Below are 22329 nucleotides of genomic sequence, written 5' to 3'. Positions count from 1 at the left end.
ATATATGAACCAAAAAATTAAAGTACAACCTACAACTACTTATTTGGTTTTTATCTATTTCTAGCTTTTATTGTCCTATAATTTCTCAACAACTTAATGTGTGTATTAAATAAGTATTAATATAGAGTTTGACATTTCAATTTCTGTAAATGGTTTCTAATGGACAGCCTCTAATAAACCACTAGATGATTATAGTACAGTAATGTATCTTCAATTTTGCACACACTAAAAAAAAAAAAAAAAAGATTTATATATTCTCCATTTTTTTTCCTTGATTAATAATTAGAGTGGACTTTAAATTGCTTCGAATTGGGTTTTTGGTTTTAAGCCTCTCTGGTACAACAAGTTGAGGAAATTATAAATTTACATGTGACCAAAAAATATATTTTTAAAACCTATTTTTATAGGTAAGCATAAAAGTGGAAACTGTTTTAAATTTTCTACATAAATGAACAAGAACTAAATTAAAAGTGCACCTACAAATACGAGATATTTTTTTTCTTTTTCTGATTCCTAGTAAAGAATCCTGACTTCAATTTAATTTGTGTAGCTTTTATTATCCTATATTTATAAAACAATCAATGTATGTAAGTTTTGTGTATTAAATAGTATCATACGATATATATTTCAGTATCTGTAAATAGGGTTTCTAATGACAAACCTCTGAGTAAACCATTAAGGAGTGTCATCTCTCTCCCATAGCTGTCAGTGCTATAGGCTTTTGCTTCTAGAATCAGATAACACAGTTCATTAAGATTAGAGAAGTTAATGAAGCTAAGTTATACAGTTTTGCAAGCTGTCTTTGATTCTTTGGATCTTACTTTGTTTAAAGATCTACACAATAAGAGAGAATCAATTAGGAGTCTGAGAAATTCAGATTTTGATCATATGATAATATTTTTTAGTTGTGTATGTGTTGCTTCATCAAGCAAATACTACATTTGTTTATATGAATTTTAATAACTTTGGTTTTTGGATTTATGTAAATCATTGTGATCTTAAGATATAATAATTTCAGATGGGTGTTGTAATAAATATATATTGTACTCATAAGTTTGTCCATAGTTATCTATAAACCCGACAAGGTGGTGAAGTTTCTTTTAACTTAGTTTGTACCCAACCCACTTATTACTATTGTTTTCAAAATAGTGATCATGTTATTTTGTTTTGTGAAGACTTCAATATGACTATTTTTACCAATAAAAAGACATAATCAAACTTGGGTTAAATCCTGAAAGTTTAAAAAAAAAAAACACACAATGGCTTAATGAGAAACATTTTTTGTGATGATTTTTTAAAAATGATGAAACCTTTCTTGCATTAATAGTAGTTGACAAAGGTATTATGATAGTTTCTACATGTATTAGATCTATAATTCAAGCTTTTGAGTTTATTTCTTTGCTTAAAAATTGACTATATGAAACTTGTTGTTAGTATATCTATGTCTAGAGATATAAGACTTGGTGTGGCTGATTAATCATTATAATTTGCATTTTGAACGATGTTGTGGTTTAAAAGTATTTTTTCACAAAAATCTTCTATTATTTTTCTTGTGTTTTTATATTAATTTTTCAACTTGAAAATTATTGTTTCTTTAATATGAATTGATATCTCACTATCAGTGTATACAAAACTTAACTATCTACAAATTAATACATATATTATTATAATTTGTATATAACTTATAATTAGATTATATATATCATTTGAATTAAATAAACAATATGCGAACAAGAACCATAAATAAATATATTTAAAATCAATAGAACTTGTCTAGGTGAACCCAAATTTATTAATTTCTTAATCTAATAAAGAATTATTCCTTAATATAAAATAACAGTTATTAGTGTTCAATTCAAGTAACCCAATCTAATACAATTCAAACCAAATCGAATAATATATCCAAAAATCAAACTATACATAATGGTATAATCAGATTCATTATTTACATATGAAAAATGCAAATTTTAACTTACTTAAGAATGATCTAACATCTAAACTTATTTAAAGTTTAAGAATATTTAATTAAAAACTCACGAACTAAAACTAGGATTTTTGGTTTATATATAATAGTATTTATAAATCAAGAATCCTAAGATCCAAAAAACTCAAAACCAAATTGAATCCAAACTATGGATGGAAACACCATTGCTGATCTTTTGATTCTTTTGGCATCTATAGAAAATAATATTTATTATGGGACATCATCTTGTAATAATAGACATCAGGGAAAACTTGAACCAATGAACATTATAATGCAAGTGCGACCAAATCAGGTTGATGAAATTGAGTAGTTCTTCTATCTTAATTAAAAATAAATAAAAAATCAAAACGAATTTTAAAGCAAAAACTAGAAAAATAAATGAAGGATGAGCTATAGAGTGAGGAGAGGAATCACATGTTGTCACCTAATATTCCCCAAGTCTTATGTCAAAGTGGATAAGTCTCTCTTCACATCTCCTCCGTGTGTCTCTCTTTGCTTTTTCTCATAAATCTAACACTCACCTATACATAATTTATATAGCAAACCCTAATATAATGGATCTTAAAATTCTCAAAACATCTTAAACCCTAATAACCTAGTCATCTATATATCTACGAGTACTATATCAAAAAAGTTATAAACAAAATGTGAGACATGTAAATTCCAAAAGTAAAAAAGAGAGATGGGAGAACCAAAAAATAAAAAATAAAAACAGACAAGAGAGTATGTAGTAAGTTTTCAATTGTTCAACATTAAAGGAAAAGCACTTTTTAAAATTTGTCTAATGATATATTCAATGCTGGCTTATGAAAAAAAAAAAAAAAAGATGCCTCTCTATCTCTATCTACATAGACAACCTTATAATATAAACAAATCGATCGTAACGTTCATGTGAGGGGTTTCAAAAAATAATAATTGACAAAACAATACATAACACAAGTTGGTTGTGCAATAAGCTATTAAACTAATAAAACTTTAGTGCAGAAACCTTGATTGGCTCATTAGCCCAAAAAAGCTCAAGTGAGAAAAATTAAACAAAGTTAGATAATCTCCAAAATAAAATTAAAAAACTATTAAAATGAGTGGGTGAAGAGTCGTTTTCTATAGACATTAAATCTAATCTAACCCCCATGGTTTAATATTACTTTCTCTTTTTCTTTTCTTTTTTTCCATTTGGTAACAAAGAGAAACGTACCAAAAAGATAATAATAGTATAGAGATAATTAAATGAAAATGGTTTAAATTATATTTTTCTACCCGTGCAAAAAATGTCAAATCAAGAAAAAAAAAAGAAAGAAGTGGATAGTAATAAGAAAAGGGAAAATAAAAGAGCCCACAGCTTGTGAAATTGTTGTAAATCGACCCTACCCTATTGTCTAAATAATAATAATTCAAATATATAAAAACAAATATGTTTTTTTTATAATATGACATATGAAAAATAATAATAATAACAAATGATAATAAATACTATAGTTATGGATGAATTGACTAGTGCCCCCACATCAATGATTGTGATACATTACATCTATATATATATATATATATAAATCGATATGATATGATATGTGTTTATAAAGAAAAACATAGTTAATAATCACATAGTTATATCTGGAACACAGTTGGGTTAGGTTAGGTTCATGTAAAATTAATACTTTGGTTTAGGCTATTGACAGGAAAAAAAGAAGAAGACATTTAACTGTTTTACAGACATTCAATTTCTATTTTGAAAAAGTTCTGACAAGACATGGCAATTCAAGTGACTTGATGAAAAAAAAGAAGTGTAGACTTAATTACGACAAGAAAAAATGTAACGTATGGAATATGATATCAAATTTTTCCAAGCATTTTGTTCACGACCATCTAAAACCATTCTAGCTGAAAAAATGTAACGTATGGAATATGATATCAAATTCGTGAAATGACTAAGGTTAATCTTTATAACTTATAGATGATGAGTTGTTGCATACGTTGTGTTATTTTTCTATCAAATTCGTGAAATGACTAAGGTTAATCTTTATAACTTATAGATGATGAGTTGTTGCATATGGTTCATTTATTATTTTTTCTTCATCATTTATTCCAAAATTTAACTCAATTTTTAACGCATTTTTGCTTGTTTATGCTTATCTATTAATTTATGAAAAAAATATCCAAATAGCAAAGAAAAATTAAAAATCATTACGTATTCGTATTCCACATCAAATCCTTATTTGACTAGGGAAACGTATTTCCTTGAATTATGTTACAAAAAGTACATCGGTATATACAAGTACATGAAGAGATAAGATTGAGATCTTGAACAAAACTATCTATATGTTTTTATATGTCTTCAAGATGGTCCACGCTTTGCAAAACCAATCTTGACTAACACTTATTAAATAAAATTTACTATTAGAGGTTTGGTGAGAACATCAACTAATTGATTCGTTGAAGAGATATATATGTGAGACTCGAGGGATATTAGATTGAACTTAATCACTTATGTTATTAATTAGCTAGTAGTTAACCATAATGTGCTTCATGCAAAAAAAAAAGTAATATACACTTTAAGTAATTGTGGCTTGGTTTCTTCTATGGATTGTATATATTTTACAAATGATCAGTGGATCACGTTATAAAATCTTATGATTTGGGAATGATCTAAAAACTAGGAGTATTGAATCCATGATCTTATGTAAAATCTCCAATGTAGTAAAACTCTTTACATATATATGATCAATCATAGTTTTGTTGATCATTGCTTGTGTGGTTAACCAACGCCATGGAACTTGAAATAACGTCAACCACATATAAATTTCTATGATTGCATCACAACTATACGTATTCGCCTTAACCACACACAAAAAAAAAACAAATCAATAATGATCATGTAAAACACAATGATTCATTGATTTTTTATGGTAAAAGATGATATTTATTGATACCAGTAATATAATTATAGATTATATTTAACACTGAAACGTTGATTATTGATTAAAGATAGGTCTAAACTATAATTTTTATTTTATATTGTATAGTGAAAGGGATAGGATTTTTTCAACATCAATGGAAACATCAATCTAACAAAATATTTTTATTTTTATATTTATAGTGAAAAGGATAGATTTTTTTTTTATCTTGAGAACAAAGCAAAAAAAAATAAAAAATAAAAAAGAAGAAGAAAAATTGATTTATTGTGTTCACAAAGTGTCAAAATATTTCTATTTTAGAAATCCTAAACAAAATATTACATAAGCTGATCAGGCGATGGGTACTTCATGAACAAATATCCAACACGTTTTACAAGCACGAGCCACTGAAAATCTTTTTTTTTTTTTAATCCTTTGAATTGAATTGCAACATGACAAATAAATAAATAAATAAATAAATAAAAATCATCTTCCAAAATTTATTGATCTCTTAGAAACAAAATATCAAATCCAGTTTACATTCGAACCACATAAATACATAAATACCTCTCGCATACGTTGTTACAAAACCCATCACAATAACTGAAAATTAACTAACATATTACAAATTAACCTCAATTTTGATTTATATATAATCTCCGCATTCTAGGTTAACTGTGTTTTGTAGTTTCTATCATTTTCATTTGTAAGTTTGGTCCCTCTCGATTATTTAGGTTGATGACTCAACATACATATTAATGTTTAAAGTATTTGTATACATATTTAACTTTCCCTCTACTAATAATTAGAGTTACAAAATAACAAGAATTATTTTTAAATTTTAACATAAACTATCCAAAATAAAATATATATTAATTTCATTATTCATTATCATAAATCCATATTATAAATAGCCATTTTCATTATCCATATTGTTATTCTATAAATCCACCAAAGCTATACGGTTTTATTAGTTAGTTGGAGGAGCCAAAATTTGACCATAAAATAAAAAAAAAAAAATTGGACCAAACCAAGTTTTAACGTGTCATGATTTTGGGAAATGTCTAAAGTTGTTCCAATAAAGAAATAAAAATGAGATTATCGAAACAAAAAATAAAATAAAAAAATCAAAACAATTAAGGAAAAAAAAACTTTGGATTAGTTCCAAAGCATATAAAAAAAAAGAAAAGAGAATAAGAGACGTTGTTCAAGAACAGCTCTGGCACACTCTCCTCTCCACACACAAGTATCGAGATCCCACGAGCTTCTCTCTTCTCTCAATGCTGTCGTCATTTTTAATCAAAAACTTATATTAAAACAAACAGATTAGTAAATTACTAATTAGTAACGCTTAACGTTTAATTAATCAAAGTGTTTTTATAAAAAGATGAGAAACCAAATAAATTAAAAAAGATCGTGTCATACTCTTATGTTCCCTCATTTGCTTACATATATTAAACGGTATCGTTTTAAGATTACACATAAAAATTTTGATAAGGGATTAATAATTTATATCCACTGCACGATTTCTCAGGTGTTTTTTTTGAGTTTCGTAAAGTACTAAATTTTAGATATATTTGGGAATAAGTAAAATTTATTTATTTTGTTTTTAACTAAATACAAAGTGGTAAATAAAAACCCCTTGTAAAGAAAAAACAAGAGATGTCAAAACAACTACAAAAAAAAAAAGGTAAAAAAAAAAGTAAAAGATAAAAGCGAATATATAATATGGTAATGTTATAATATTTTTTTTTTACCTTGAAAATTAGAAAAAGAAAGAAAGAAGAAAAAAACTTCCAAAATTTTTTATTATTATTCAGGGCTTTTCCTTAAAGAGTGAAGCTAATCCGGTGACGGCCTTCACTTCTCTCTCCACCGCCACGTCATCATCTCCGGCGTTGTTTGGAGAGGAGGAAGAAGAAGAATTAATATTCACTCTCGGAGATAAACATTTCTCCTCAAAAACCAGCTCACTCTCTACACAATCCACCAACTCCGCCGTAACCGCCGCCGCAACCTCCGTCTCCGGCTGCTTATCGGCGTTAACAGCTGAAGCTCGCGTGTAAGAAGAAAGCCATTTAGATCGCATGTACTCAGCTTTCCTCCACGGAGGAAAATGCATCCCTTTCTTCTTCAAGCTCTGTTTCGCCGCTTCCGATATCAAAAACACGATCTGACTCAACCGATCAGATTTTCCGACGAAGATGAACGGTAGAGATTGGAGCAAAGCCTTGTAGCCACTCGTCTGTCTCGCTATGTCGAACTCTGATCGGAAATCTACATCGATTATTAACCTTTCTTCTCCGATTATCACATCTATGTACTCATATTCACCTGTAAATTATATATAAATTCATCAGTCACACAATCTCCATGTTCATAGAAAAAAAAGTTGTTGAAGACGATGAAGAAGATCTTTACCAGCTGGGAACGAAGGAGATTTATCCCATTTTGATTTGCAGATTGAAGAATCGTAGTTTAGAGATAAGAGTCCTTCGTTGACGATCTTCTTCATATCGTCTTTTCTTTTCACCGATTTGTTCTTATCCACAATCTTCGCCGCGTCGGCTAACAGATTCCTCTCGGCGACGGTTGTGCACGGGACCAAACTCTGATTAAGATCGGAAAATTCAAATTCAGTTTCAGGTAATTCAAAAGAGTAAACAAGTGAGATTTGTTGTTGTTGTTGTTGTTTACCTTGAGATGATCAGAAGCGTCGCAGCCGTCGATTGAACCACCGAATAGATCTGATTCATCATCGGAAGAGCTATCGTTGTTGCCGTTAAAGCAATTGCAGCGATTACGTCCACATTTAGCTTGCTTCTCATTGTTTTCTTCAATAAAGTTCTGAACCATCTTCGCTAAGCAAACGGAACTAGGCTCGAACTCCGTCACAGCTCCTCCGCCGTATATCTGAACTTCACCACCGGTAACTACGAATGGTTTCTCGGTGGTTGTTGTTGCGTTGTTTCTCAATACGTTTGTAAAGGGACGATCGAACAAACGCTTGAGACGAGATTTGAGAACCGGTTTGTTGTTGTTGCTACCTGATTCAGCTCGAGCTACTACGACGGCTGGAGAAGAAGAGTCGATATCAATCGGTTGGATCTTCATCGTAAATGGCATAGCTCAAACAAAAGAAGAAGATCTATATAACTTTCTCTTCTTCTTCACAAAGTCCCAAACCACCAAGTCAATTCAAATTCAAAAGAACTTTCACAGATTTGATTTTTTTTTCATATACACTTCTGCTTCGGTTCAAATATCTCAGATCTCTTCAACAGAAACTAAAAATCTCCAAAAATTTCCAAAATTGGAAGAAAGAAAGAGAATCTACCAAAACCTCTCAGCTAAAAACCAGAAGGGAAACTTCTGAAATCAGCGGATCATCTTCACAAAAACGAAGCAAATAATAATAATAACAAAACAAAACAAAACAAAACAAAAAAAAGTCTAAGAGAAGGATCAGAGTTTTTATTTTTCACGGAAGACATGACGGCGATGGTAAAAGTCGACGGCGTTACTAGTAACAGAAACAGATATAATAACCGGAATATTCATTTTCCCGGCGAGATTCATCGCCGGAGAATTCCAAAAAGGTTAAGCGACAAATCTTAGAAAGAGAAAGAGAGAGAGTTTATCAATAAGAGAAGAAAAACGTATTTTAGTGATTGAATTTGTTATTTTTTTTTCTTAATGTGTGTATGTGTGTGTGGATGGTGTGGGTAAAGAGGAGTTGGCTTAATCTTATAAAGGAGTAAGAGAGAGAGAGAGATCCCGAAGCTGAAGAGCCTCAAAGATTAAAAAAAAAACTGCTGACTAGGCACTGTTACGCCACGTCGGATAATAATTTTTTCTTTTTTTACCGTTTAACTTCCTCCTAATAGTGGGAAGAGATGGTTTTTACTCTTTTTGTCGTTTTTTTAATCTTAGCGTAGTGGTGAATCCTTTTTACAGGAGACGTGTCAGTAATTGTGGTAATTATAAAATTACGTTTTTGTCCTCCACTACTTCCGTGGGATATCGGGCATATCCGAAAATGGATTATTCCTTTTCTGTTTAATATAAAATGAGAAAACAGACTTTAAGCCAATAGTAAACCAACACGTGTGTTTAGTAAATCTATTTACTACTCCTTGTCCTGGTTAAAAACAAAATTAGATTTTTAAATTACTTTATTTTGTTTTTTGTAATAATAATATAATGTCAGTAAAAAAGGGGAAAACAATATACTATATTAGACTGACCACTAAAGGACAAAAGAAGAGAAAAAAAAGGCTGAGGAATTTTTTTTTTTAATTAAAAGAAAAAGTAAAAGTTAATAGTATTTGGCAGTAATAGTAATAATAATAATCTGAAATGTTGAAATGATTTCTTTTTATATGAAGAAAAAAACTTTATACCCCCATGCTGTAATTATGAGACTTTAAGCTTTACTTTTTTATTAAAAACCCACATTAACATCAGAAATTAATTAATTTAAAAAAGAGGAAGAAAATAAATTACTAAAAATTATGCAAAAAGGATAGGGGCCCAAATATTTGACCGTTTGGTCTATTCATATAAAGAAAAGTAAAAGTAAACGAAAGAAAGAAAAAAAGGTGAGAATTGAGAATTTAAAGAAATGTACGGGTTAAAAACGAATATAAAAGAAGATGGGGTCAAAAATAAAATAAAAATACAAAAAGATGGAGTCTTCCTTTGTACGCATGTATGCAATTATCCTAGCCTGCTGGTAAATTAGAGGACAATGAAAAAACAAATTATACATTATGAGTTTCTCCAATAGTGACTACTCACTCGAATTCGTATTTTTATACTTTGTACTTTACTGTCCTGTACCTATACATTGTATTATTTTTGTATTCGATTTCATTGGTCATACCATACCAATACTGGGATGTATATCGTTTTGATTTTTGCAATCACAAAATAAAAAAAATTATTTAAATGATATTTTTTAGTTTTAGACTTTAGTATTGGTATCATATACGACTAATTTGTACTGTTTTTATTTTTTCTATTTATAATTCATATCATTTTAAAACATTGTTTTGTATTTTTAGTACAGTTTTTAAGATTAAATCATTTTTATGCCTAATATTTTAGTTTAATAATTATAAACAAAAGATATTACTAGTATATTTGTAAAAGGTATAATCAAAATTTACAATTTGCTTGAGGTGTAATGTAAAAATAATGTGATAAATTCAAAAATTGTAAGTGCAATAGTTTAGCGAATAAGAAATAAAAACGCACATTCTTCTTTATGGTTGTATATTAAGGTAACTTTTCGAAGTGAAATGTATTTGCATTTGTATCAAGTGTGGCGGAGGCTAGAAAAGGTTTTCTCTCTTTATCAAAGAAGTCAAAAATTTGAATTTTTTTTTTAATGTTTTCTTGTTGTTTTAAAAGTGATTTATTGAATGTTTTTTTTTTTTATGATTTTCGAAATATACTGTGAGATATATATATATGGATTATTTATTATTTTCTGATAATTTAAATATAGAAAATGATATAAAATTAAAGAAACATTAGAAACAATGATGTACATCTATAGCAATATACAAAATCAATCAAAAACAAAGAAGTGTGGGATTCTTCTCCCCAAAACTAAAAGATGATGATACTTTCCCTCTACAGCAATCAAGTTATCAAATCCCTTTTTCTATCACTTTATCCCTCTTTTTCCCCCCTATGCATATAGACATGTATATATATAATTAAGTGAACTATGTCGGTCTTTTAAATTAACATAACAAATAAAATTTATCCAGTTTAATTTAATTTCATAACATTATAAAAAAGTAAATAAAATTAAAATTATTACACTATACTAAAATTTAAAACATAGCATTAACTATAGTTCTCTAACTATATTTTACCATACATTTTTTAAAGACATTTTTATGCATCGAATTAGCTAACAAATTTTGATAAGCAAAAAAATATCCAAGCACTTTTTGTTATTCAGTAAAATCGACTTGTGATTGATATCACATCACATACACATTTTAAGGCAGTATAATAGTCTATCAAGCATGTTTGCTCGAATGGTAAGTTTAATTAGTGTTTAGTATCGAACGTAGCTATTGCAAAATTGATAGTATTCTAGCTTTACAAAGCAGTAATCCATTAACTAAACTTGACAGAGGTTTTAAATCCTACAAATTGCTCACTAAGTCACACTAATCGTCTCATAATCATCTACTAGTATGATTTAAGAACAACTATATATATTAAGATATCGTACTTTATTTTAACTATACTCCATAAGTCATACCTAGCTAACACAAACACTAAAATAAGCAAACTTTTTCTAAGTATATTCTTCTAAAACACTTTACACTAAGAATGCTAATTTCTTATATAAACCCTTCTAGAGGTACAAATTAAAGTACGATTTGAAGTGCCATTGTTCATCAAGCAATGTATAGTAATTTTTATATTCGAGATAAGATTTATAATTACGGTCATTAACACAATGACATATTTTTCTAGTCATATTTCTTTTCCTTTGTCTTCATGAAAGTTTTTTTTTCACTTTTGAATAAACAAAATTGATTTTTGTTGACACAATAATGGGTAACAAAATCCCAGCATTTATGTGCAAATATGTTTGTTTTAAAAAACTTATAAAAATCACCTAGTTTTTTGTTTCTTACCTTTATTATCTCTTTAGATTCCCAAATAAAAGTAAAATTAATTAAGTTGGGGAAAACAGTATTAATATTTTTTACACCTCTGGGACCTGACAACACTAATTATTTCCACTCTCATTTCACCTTTTTTATCTTCTTCCTTTTGGCTTTTTCTTTATCGTATAATTTTATTTAATTCCCTAATCATGATTTTTAGGCAATTAAATTAAACTATTAGTACTCATCAACCCTTTGGTTTCAAAATCAACCACTTTGTCTTGCCTTAACCCAACCACCATATCTCTCTGTTACCAATAAAACCATTTTTTGATTTTTTCTGTAATTTAATTGTGCAATACTTATGTACCAAACCCAATATTTATCTACGTATATTAAATTCGCCTAGATAAATTATATTATAGCATTTTGCTAATGATAATTCATTTTAGTATTTTGGTGAATGGATTTGGTATTTCAATTCATTATAGTAATATTTTATGAAAAAGCATAGTTGATGCTTCCGCTTTAGAGAACTGCAATTATTCTATTTTGAAACACATCATTAAGTTTCCCTCTAAACTTATTCTCTAAACAAAAATAACAACTCAAGTCATGATTGTTAATCCGTATAAACATTCTCTATGCAAATTTTGATTTGGTTGGTAGATAATATTCGATTGTGTTTATGCAAATTTTATAATTATTTATAAACTCATCGTCTAACTAACAATGTGGTATATAGAATCATATAGTAGTATCTTGTTAAGAACATTGGCGGAGAAACATATAAGAGCCAGACTTTGAACTGATTTGGAGATTAGCTGTTTCAAAGAATCATATAAGTATCATCATAATTAACACTTTTGAATTTTCAATGAATTTAGAGAAAGTTGCAGCCTTTAAGTATATATAATTTTTTTTTTCTCTTTTGCTTGATAGGCTCTGGGGAATTGGCAAGTTTAAGACCCTACCTTTTGATGAATTTCATGAGTTTGTCTATTTTTTTTATTCCATACTATTTATTTGCAAAACCATAGTAATAATTAAGCAGTCTATTTATAACTACTACTACTAGTTTTTTATTTTATTCATAATATAAAATTTTCAAAATATTATTGATGTATGTATGTAGAGTAGAAACTCTACTATCATGTCTTGAAATATAGTTCTAAATATACAAGAATGAATGTATTTATCATCAATTCTTAATTTCTTATGATTTGATTACTTTTAAGACCTGATTAATTAAAGAGATATTTTTTCTTCTTCTGATTTTTTCTAAGTGAACTAATGTTGACAATAACGACACTTTCCTTTCCACAAAAAACTAAAGAGATATTTTTTTTTCTGTTAAGAATTTGTGGATGTGTGGTCCATAATTTTTATTATATGATAGTATGATATATATATATATATATATATAAATTAGTGGATATATACTATTTTATTACATATATTTAAGATATAGTATTAGCTTGAATGGGCCATTTGAATATATATATATATATATATATATATATATTTGATCGTAGTTTCTAATTTTATCACGGAAATATAAAAAGATATTCCAGATTCTAATTAAAACTATAGGTTTGTAGTTTAGTTGTCATAATTTAAACAAAGTTCATCAGAAGACAACCAAGTTAAATGTTTCATTGTAATACACATTTCCAAGAATGAAACTTCAATTTATTGCTAAATTCATGTTTTTAAAGTGTAAAATCTCATCTTTTAATAAATAGTATAGAGCACAAACCATTTTTGATTGTGACGTTTCTTAAGATTTCGAATGTAAATAAATATCTTTTAAATTATCATTTCAAAAAATGGAGTGAAGTGATAAATTATTTCGAATAATTATTATGTTGGAATATACATAATTTTATTTTATTATAATATTTTTAAACTACATATGTTTTATTCTTTCGGGCAAATACAAATAACACGAGAAAGCGAAGGTTTAGACAATTCAACAGTCAACACGGTTATATATAGTTCACCTGTTTGATGCATCTACGTATTATTTTTATTTTTTTGGTATGAACGTACTTATAACCTTAAGACTTATACTATCTATCAATGAGTAGACTTTAGAGAATAATGTTGTATTAAACATGTTTGGCCTACTTTGAATGCAACACATATAGATGTAACGTAATTTATATATGTTATTAGAGATAGAACCATACAGTATATATATATATATATATAGAGAGATTATAGATAATACCAATCTACTATGTATACTTTCTCTTTTTTATTCAAGAAAACCGTTTAACAAAAAAAAAAAATATGTAATTGTCATAAAGTCTTGCCTTTTAACTCGTAGACTCGTAGTTTATGTATGTTATATGTTTTTTAAAAGTCTTTTGGACATATAGCTATATATACAATAGCAACTACTAACTAGCTAGATTGTGTTTTAAAACAAAATTCGAACATTTGCGTATAAATTATAGAAAATAATCCATTGTTTTTCTCTCTTATAAAAGTGCATATCATTTATAGATTTATACAGCTGAAGTTGTACTTTAGTAGTTAAACGAAATACATTAAGTGAATTTATGCATGGTAAACTTTTATCAATAACATAAAACTATATTTATAGATATTATAAGTTTATTATGATATAAATTAGTAATATCTTATGATGTCGAAATCGTCTATAGTAGAGAGTTTTTATTTCTCATCACTCTCCTTTTAAAGTTGTATTTTGAGTTTTGACTATTTAAATAACGTATACACGATCTACACATTGGATATTGTTATAAATTATATGCGTTTTTTTAGAGAAACCGGATTCGAATCCGGATTTGGTTCTAATTCATAATCGTATATATATATCTGTGACAAAATAATCTAAGCTATTGACTTTCTATACTGATCCAAAGACAGTATACTTTGACAAAGAAAAACAAAGACACTATATATCTTTTTTGTTTTTAATATAAAAACCAAAGATATTTTATCGCATCTAATATATATTTTGAAAGCCTAAATAAATATATAACGAGCTGATCAATGATCATTGTAAATAAGCACTTTTCCTGTGTTTGGCGAACTCATTATTTATATATATAATAATTTGGTGGTTTAGGCAGATGTTCAGGTATGACTCTTTTTCGTTTTTGGGTTTTCTTCTTTAATGGTTTTGTTCAAACCTAACAAATACTTCATTTTCAAAACGAAAATAAAAACACACCCTCGCTTATATATATATTTCATCATCTTCAGTTCTTACGTGAGGGTTTAAAATGTAGTAAACCTAATTGTTTAAACTTTGTGAGATTTTATCATGTTAGAATTATGTCACGAACCTTAAAACATTTCTTATTTTGAAATATAGATGGGAGAGACTATTATTTTTTTTATTTTTTTATTTTTTTATTAGGTCAGAAATTGTGTATATATATATATAGTCATGACGTGACGATAGTTAACTCTTCGGATGTCATGGTAAAGAAGAGAATGCTACATATACATGTCTTCTTCTTCTTTGTTGCCAGTAAATAAATGCGAAAATTTCGGAGGATAACTAAATATAATAATTGATCCAAAAAATAAAATATATAAAACAAAAAAAAATTCACAAGAAGAAATATATTAGTTTGTTACAGAAGAAAGAAATATAAAATAAAATTGTGTGAAACGTCATCATCTTTAATGAAATAAAAAAAAAATATCCCCATTGGTTGGCCTACCATATTTCAATATTCCATAAAATTAAATCTAACCTTATCTTATAGTTTATCTATGATCTCTCTACTCTTTATAATATCTCTCTATTCCATTACATTTTATTAGTTTTTTTTTTTTGGTAGAAACATTTTATTAGTTTCTACATTCGTATTATTATGTTTTATTTTTGTCTTGGCACTTCTTATTATGTATGTATGGTATTGAAATATAATGTTTAATGTATTTATACGAATTATTTCGTTTTCATATTATTGAATTTACTATAAATTTGTTGCATTTTCATAAGAATTCTCGAAGATGCTTTGAAATTTAAGGTATTTCAACTAAACTTTTACATTAAATATTTTTATATGCATAATCTTAAAAATTCTTGAATCCGGATAAAATGCAGAAATCGAATAAATAAGGTGTGGACCCTTGAGAAAATAAAATAAATTTTGGTATATATATTATATTATTTATATGATTGCTTGCACACATGGATAAGAGAAAGAAAAATAAAATAGAAATAGAGAGAGAGTTTTAAGGGGTTAGAAGAAGAGAAGAGAGAGTGATCAGATCTGAATATTAAATTTAGCAAATCAGAAAATGACTGAAGAAGACATAAAGTCTTTTGATAATGAAGGTCTTGTCCCTTACTTATACTCCTATATTTTTACATATATGTGAGTATATATGAATGTAAAAATGATAATTTTGTGATATGATGATTATTTTTTTTTTACACAAATGTATATATACTGCTTAACATCATCATTACCCTACCTGTGTTTTTTGCTTCTTTTTGTTTTTGGAGTTTTGTTGCTGTTGTTTCTTTTGAGCATCTTCCTATTTTTTTTTCCTTCTGGTTATTCAGATTTGTGCCAGAACAAAACAAACATCTATAACTCATATTTTGCTAATGCAAGCTTTATAAAAAAACAAAAGAGTTACTTGTAATGTAATCTATATCAAAATGATTATGGGATTATTACAGATTTTTTTTTCGTTTTTCTTACCCAAATATTATGGATGTGCCATTTTCACTCAAATTTTACGGATTGGTCATTTTTGAGCATTTTAAAATATACATATTTATGATTTATATTTTTACTAAAATACATAGTTTATAACAAATATTGAATCTTAAGAAAAAATATAACCGATTAAACAAAAAAAAAAAATAGGTAAAACGTATGTCAAATTATATTTTATAACTTGAAAAATGATAAATCTATAAGAAGTAAACCAAAATGAAAATTTTTAAAAAGACAACCTAATAATTGATTCCAAATTAATTCCATTTATTATTGTTATTGTATATTTAGAGAAGATAACCTAAAAACAGTTGAACCATAGACAGACTTTTCTCATGCAATGTTAACAATTACATTTCCAATAATACATTTATTGTTATATTTATCATATATGTGTACGATGTTCATAATTTAGTGGTTGAATCAATTCACATAGCCAATAGTAACATGGATAGGAATTTTTTACTTAATTTAATGTGTTTTGCTATAGTTGGTGTTTGTTGTCTCTATTATCAAATTTATTACATTGTTTTCATATTTGTTTGTATATGTCTTTATTAATTCGGACCCGGAAAGAATTAACTACTTAATTAAAAAGGTCCCTATTTTTTTCTTTTTTCTGACTACATATAATAATTGAATTATTGAACTTGTTTACATGATTAATATAAAAACTTTGTGAGTCTTTTATACATTTAAAATATACGATTGGGTTTGGTCCACTTACTTCTCTATGAATCTATTGTATGATAGCATAAGACATTGGGACCATTGATTTTTAAGTGATGCAAACAGTATAAGAGAAGAAGAAGATATGATCAAATCCTCCAATATTATTTGATTTACATTAATTTAACATACAAACTATACTATAAAAAAAAAAAGACAACAGCTTAAGCTTTATACTAGACTATGGTGTTGTATGTTCCTATAGTAGAGACTAATTCAGAGAAATACTTGACGAATTCAATAATGTTGATGTGTTTCTTATTAGTGTTAGAGAGTGTGAAATTGGTCTATGTTGCAAATTAGTTTAATCATTCTTTTGGATTAGTTTAATGGTTCAGAATGTGATGTTATGTGAGGAAAAAAAAGTGGTATTCTTGAAAAAGAGCAAACTAGTTGTAGTAATTTTACAAACTAGATACTTATTAGTGTGTCTTCTTTTGAAACTTCTTTCATCATATATTTTTGGTCCACTCGACTACTTGAGGAAGAACTATGAGTGAAATTTTGATTGATGGATACTAATTATCCCTCGGCATGTAATTATAACACTTCATAAAGCTTACATTGATGAATGATGATGATGATGATTCGAATATTCCTAAGAGAGTAAGAGTATAACTAGGGACGTTGTTGTGGAACTAAAGCCCAAACAAGCCCAACATGAGAAATCAAAGACCCTATCACGTAGAAACACCTTCACTAAATTTGGTAAAACACTCATCAGCTTCTACGGCCGCCTCAGAACCGCGTTTCGGTTTTTTTTGAGTAAACGGGAATCGATTAAGAACGCTTTAAACTCCTCTTTGAGACACGCGTGATCGCGTAAAACCACGTCGAGGTTTTCAACCAGCGCCACGATATCACCGTCAAACGCAAACGCATTTAGAAACGCACCGTGTAAACCCTTCCCCGTAGCTTCGAGTTTGTTCAAAAACTCAACCGTGCGTTCCACGTCTGATTTCACGGCGTCACGATTCTCTTCTTTGGTTGCTTCTTTGGTTGCTAAATCCGACATAAGTTGATGGAATTGTTCGAGCAAAACATCGTGATTACGGAGAATGTAAGCGACTTTGGTTTTGAGATACTTGTAGCTTAAAGACTTAGATTGATAACACTTCACTGCATCGGCAAATCTAACGAAGATTGTCTTATCATCCAACTCTTTCACTTTCCTCAAAAACTCACAACTCCGTTGAATCTCTTCTTCAGAACAATCCGATGGAGTTTCATAAAAACTTATCTCTTGAGTCTTCCGAGGTCTCTTGCGATTTATCATGATTATTGAATCTCTCTCTCTTCTCTACTGGAAGATGCGATTCTAATTGTGATTAAGAAGAGCCGTATACACTCTATTTACATTACCATGGTATTCTAAATCCTTGTTCTAATTGAATTAGAATTACGTTTATTATATAATTTATTATATAACTCTAATCCTATTTGTGTCCAAATTAAGAATGTTCCACACAATTAGGATAATTTTAGGATTTGTGGATAATTTTATGTTGTCTAGCTCACTCTCATTCCCCTTAATATTTGGGTTTATCTTTATAGTTTTTATAATAATAAAAAAAGACTAAATAGAATAATTATTAAAAATTAGGAATTGACTACTAATAGATATTATTGAAACTTGGAAAGCCAACAAAAGAAAACAAATAGTACACTACAAACAAAGCTTACATTTGTGGCACACGTCCACTGTTAACAAACCGAAGATGACGATGCCTCTGTAATCTAATGTAAGAGTAGTCTAAAGACAGCAACAAAGTTGTAGGAAACAAAACACTCTTTTGCGGGATTGCGAAATTTGTAAGAAAGAGAGAGAAATTACGGGACGTTCATTACCTGGATCGATTGCAACATGTCCGAGACTGCGATCACGAGGTCGCCAGATTTGATCATACCTCTTGATTTCAGTAACGAGAATGTTTTGTTCAAGTTGCTTTCCATGTCGTCTGAGAAGCTGAGACGGAATGGGATAAGTCCCCATTGTAAGTTTAAGCGTCTTCTCACTGAGGTTGTTGTTGTGAAAGCAAATATCGGGCAGTCTGGGCGACACCGGGAGACCAATGATGCCATGTGTCCGCTCGTTGTGTAGACGAAAACCGCGTCCACTCCAAGGTTGTTAGCTGTAAGTATTGGATAAGTAAAATGACAGAGAAACTATAGATAGATTTGCTTTCGACATATACAGAACCTTGCAGTATTTACCCATTTTAGCAGCAGAGTTGCATATCTCTTCTGAGATTTTGTCTGAAAAGGTTGAGCCAATGGCTTGAAGCGGCACAGACTCGTGGCGTTTCTCTTCCCTCCACCATCTCTCGATTCTTAGACTGACAGTCCTTAGAACAGTGAGCGCCTTGTCTGGGAATTGACCCATAGCTGATTCTCCAGAGAGCATCAATGCGTCTGATCTTTGTCTTACTGCTTCAGACACGTCAGCTACTTCTGCTCTGGTTGGAGTTGGGTACTCAATCATGGACTCGAGCAGCTGTGAAGCTACAATGACGGGTTTGTTAAGTGCCCTGCAGACTTTGACGATTCTCTGTTGAGCTGCTGGAACTTGTTCAAGAGGTATCTGAGCTCCCAGATCTCCTCTTGCAACCATGGCTCCATCTGATGCTAGTATAATTTCTTCCAAATTGGTCAATGAATCGATACTCTCGATCTTTGCAATCACTCCAATTTCCCTGCATCATAAATGAACAAAACATCGAAACAAAACTAAAACTAAAGATGACGCAAAACCCAATCCAAATGATAGCCTGACTCCCAAGGTAGATTATATGTTTCTTATACAGCAGTATGATGTGTTGATGTTGGGCATGTTTACTTACCCTCCACGGGAACGAGCAGCAAGATAACTTTTAAGGTGGTTAATTACTTCAGCCGACTTGACAAACGATACAGCAATGAAATCTACACCTTCAGCAATTCCAAAATCAATATCCAACCAGTCCTGAAAATAAAGAATTGAGGTATCATCAGTGAAAATGATTATGTTTTCCCTCTGGGAGATATTCTATATGTTTAGTTTTTGAGTAAACCATCATTCCAACATCATTCTTACTTCACCTTTAATTAGGAGATAAAATCATATTTTGTATACAATGATCTCGCATTTAGAACCAACACTTTTAGATTCACATGGACTCAGTTAGATAGAGAAACAACTGTTATTGCGATATAGCTACTTATCCTCTGTTTTGCCAACATGGACTCGTCTAAGTTCAAAAAGTGTACATCTTCACATTGCATTGATCCCTCCCAAACTAACCTAATAAAGTGAATCAAATCTCAAAGCTTAGTGGGAAGATAAAAAATTACAAACCTTGGAAGAAATTGTTGGAAGCATGGCATTACGCTCTCGTACAAGACTTCCATCTCTCCAAAAAGTCAAGTTAGCTCGAGGAAGCAACAATCCGGGATCAGTACACAGACACTTGACATCAGGACCAATCTTCTCAATCACTTCAAATCTCACCATCCCACCATCAACCAGTAGTTCATCACCAACTCGTACATCTGCATCACAAATGATCACCATTTCATACTCAATCACCAAAATCCAACTAAAGTTCATCTCTTCCACTTCATGCTTAATAAAGCAAACTACATTTCCATAAAACATAATTGTATATACCTTCGGCAAAACCATCGTAGCTAACACTGATGGTACGTTCAGGACGAGACGAATCAAAAGCTCTAACAGTGAAAGTCCAAATCTCACCATCCTGTAAAAAAAGCCATCACCAAAGTTTAAACATCTACACTACACACATCAATGTCTACATCAAACTCAAAATCGAAAAGAGAAGAGATTAAACAACCTCAGCTTTAGCTGAAGCTTCACCACCAAGATCTCCCATATGAATCTCACTACCTTCAGTATCCATCATAATCGCAACAGCAAAGCCTTTCTCCTCATTAAGCCTCCGAACACTACGAATAACACCACGATGCCAATCACGCGTACCGTGACACATATTAAGCCTCGCGACGTTCATACCTCCCACAGCAAGCGCCTCAAGCTGCTCAAATCCACAAGTCGCCGGTCCGATCGTACAGATCAGCTTCGTCCTCCTCGTGCTCCTAAATCCATTCTCCTTAAGCTCAGCTTCCGTCACGGTATCAACCTCAATCCCAGCCGTATCCGTCGTAACAGCCGTAGCAACAACGGATCTCTCATCAGACTTCACAGCACCAGTACCGTTAGGTGAGAGAAGCACCTGGGAGGAAGACGACGACGAAGAATCAACATCCGGTGAAGGAGACGGAGACGAGGAAGCTCTGATGGAGGTGTATTTGATGGTGGTTAGAGGGAAGCGACGGAAGGAGATGGAAGAGAGAGGACGGTTGAATTGTTGTGAGTGAGGGAGATGGAGAAGGTGAGGAGTGCGTGAAGGAGTGGAGAATTGGATAGACTGAGACATGGTTTCGTCCGGGAGGCGGAGAGAGAGAGATCGGAGAAATCGAAATCGGAATCTCAGTACAGTTGGCTCTGAGGAGACGAAGACGGAGATATCGAAGTGTGAGAGTGTTTATTTTGTTGTTTTTGCGAGTTTTGGATTTTGATTTGTCTTGAGATGATGATAGGACTTTGGGAAAGGGTTATATTGGGAATACTATTTATATATTTTTCCTTTCGTCCAAAAAAGAATAATAAAAAAATTCCTATGTTTTGGTGCTGTATGTAAAATAAGTGTACCTACCTACCTAAGACCATGCACATCGGTATAATCGTCCCTCAACATATATTTTTCTTTTTTTTTTTAATTTTTAGATTTTCTTTTAATTTAAAAAAGAAAAACAAAACAAAACCAATCGCGGGCCGCCACGTGTCAGTGGGGCCCGCGAATTGTAAAGAAAGAAGAGATAGGACCGTCCCGTTTTTATTGACGTCCTTGAAGTTTTGTAATAATATCCTTTAAACGTTTTTAACTACTTTTTTGTATTTTTTAACTCGTCATTTTAGAGAATTTTTTGGGAAAAAATTATGTACATCGATAATTTTAACTTCACATATAAAATCAAGTTTTATTTTATTTTCAATCCATTTAGTTTAATTGAAATTAAATTTGGAACTTTATTGCAAATATTATATTAAGAAATAAAAATTACAAATAATCTGGAAAAAAAATCTTAATAAAAAAATAGAAGGGGTATTAAATTGAAAAAAAAATTATTACAAAATCGTATTTTCATTTCACACATTGTTAATCAAAATACAATATTTCTAGAAAATAGTTATTAGTTTTTTTTTCAACGAGAAAATAGTTATTAGTTAACTATGATTTTCTACAATAAATATTTTCTAAAATGCCAAAGAGTATCAAATGTAATGTATTATTAATAACAACAAT

At 29.8% G+C, this 22329-nt stretch overlaps 3 protein-coding genes across 3 annotated transcripts; all 3 read right to left on the bottom strand.

Annotated features, from left to right (window-relative positions):
* Positions 1-6658: 6658 nt before the first annotated feature.
* On the bottom strand, positions 6659-8574 carry LOC17893277. The gene is made up of 3 exons (XM_006297852.2): positions 7573-8574; positions 7297-7486; positions 6659-7209 (listed from the first exon to the last, which is right to left on the bottom strand). Exons 1-3 carry the CDS (start codon positions 7999-8001, stop codon positions 6692-6694), a joined length of 1137 nt encoding a protein of 378 aa, XP_006297914.1. The 5' UTR covers positions 8002-8574; the 3' UTR covers positions 6659-6691.
* A 9069-nt stretch (positions 8575-17643) lies between these two features.
* Positions 17644-18249, bottom strand: LOC17891867. Its single transcript, XM_006299334.2, is given in 2 exon segments — positions 17644-17724; positions 17727-18249. Coding segments are annotated over 2 exon segments (594 nt in total). The 5' UTR covers positions 18240-18249.
* Positions 18250-18560: 311 nt separating this feature from the next.
* Positions 18561-21551, bottom strand: LOC17893703 (plastidial pyruvate kinase 1, chloroplastic). The gene is made up of 6 exons (XM_006297208.2): positions 20797-21551; positions 20610-20700; positions 20298-20491; positions 19804-19925; positions 19178-19656; positions 18561-19095 (listed from the first exon to the last, which is right to left on the bottom strand). The coding sequence occupies exons 1-6, from the start codon at positions 21397-21399 to the stop codon at positions 18794-18796; spliced, it is 1791 nt and encodes a 596-aa protein (XP_006297270.1). The 5' UTR covers positions 21400-21551; the 3' UTR covers positions 18561-18793.
* Between the last annotated feature and the right edge of the window lie 778 nt (positions 21552-22329).

Source organism: Capsella rubella, unplaced genomic scaffold (genome assembly GCF_000375325.1).
Source record: "Capsella rubella cultivar Monte Gargano unplaced genomic scaffold, Caprub1_0 scaffold_3, whole genome shotgun sequence".
Taxonomy (NCBI): domain Eukaryota; kingdom Viridiplantae; phylum Streptophyta; class Magnoliopsida; order Brassicales; family Brassicaceae; genus Capsella; species Capsella rubella.
This window is presented reverse-complemented; position numbering and strand designations above follow the sequence as displayed.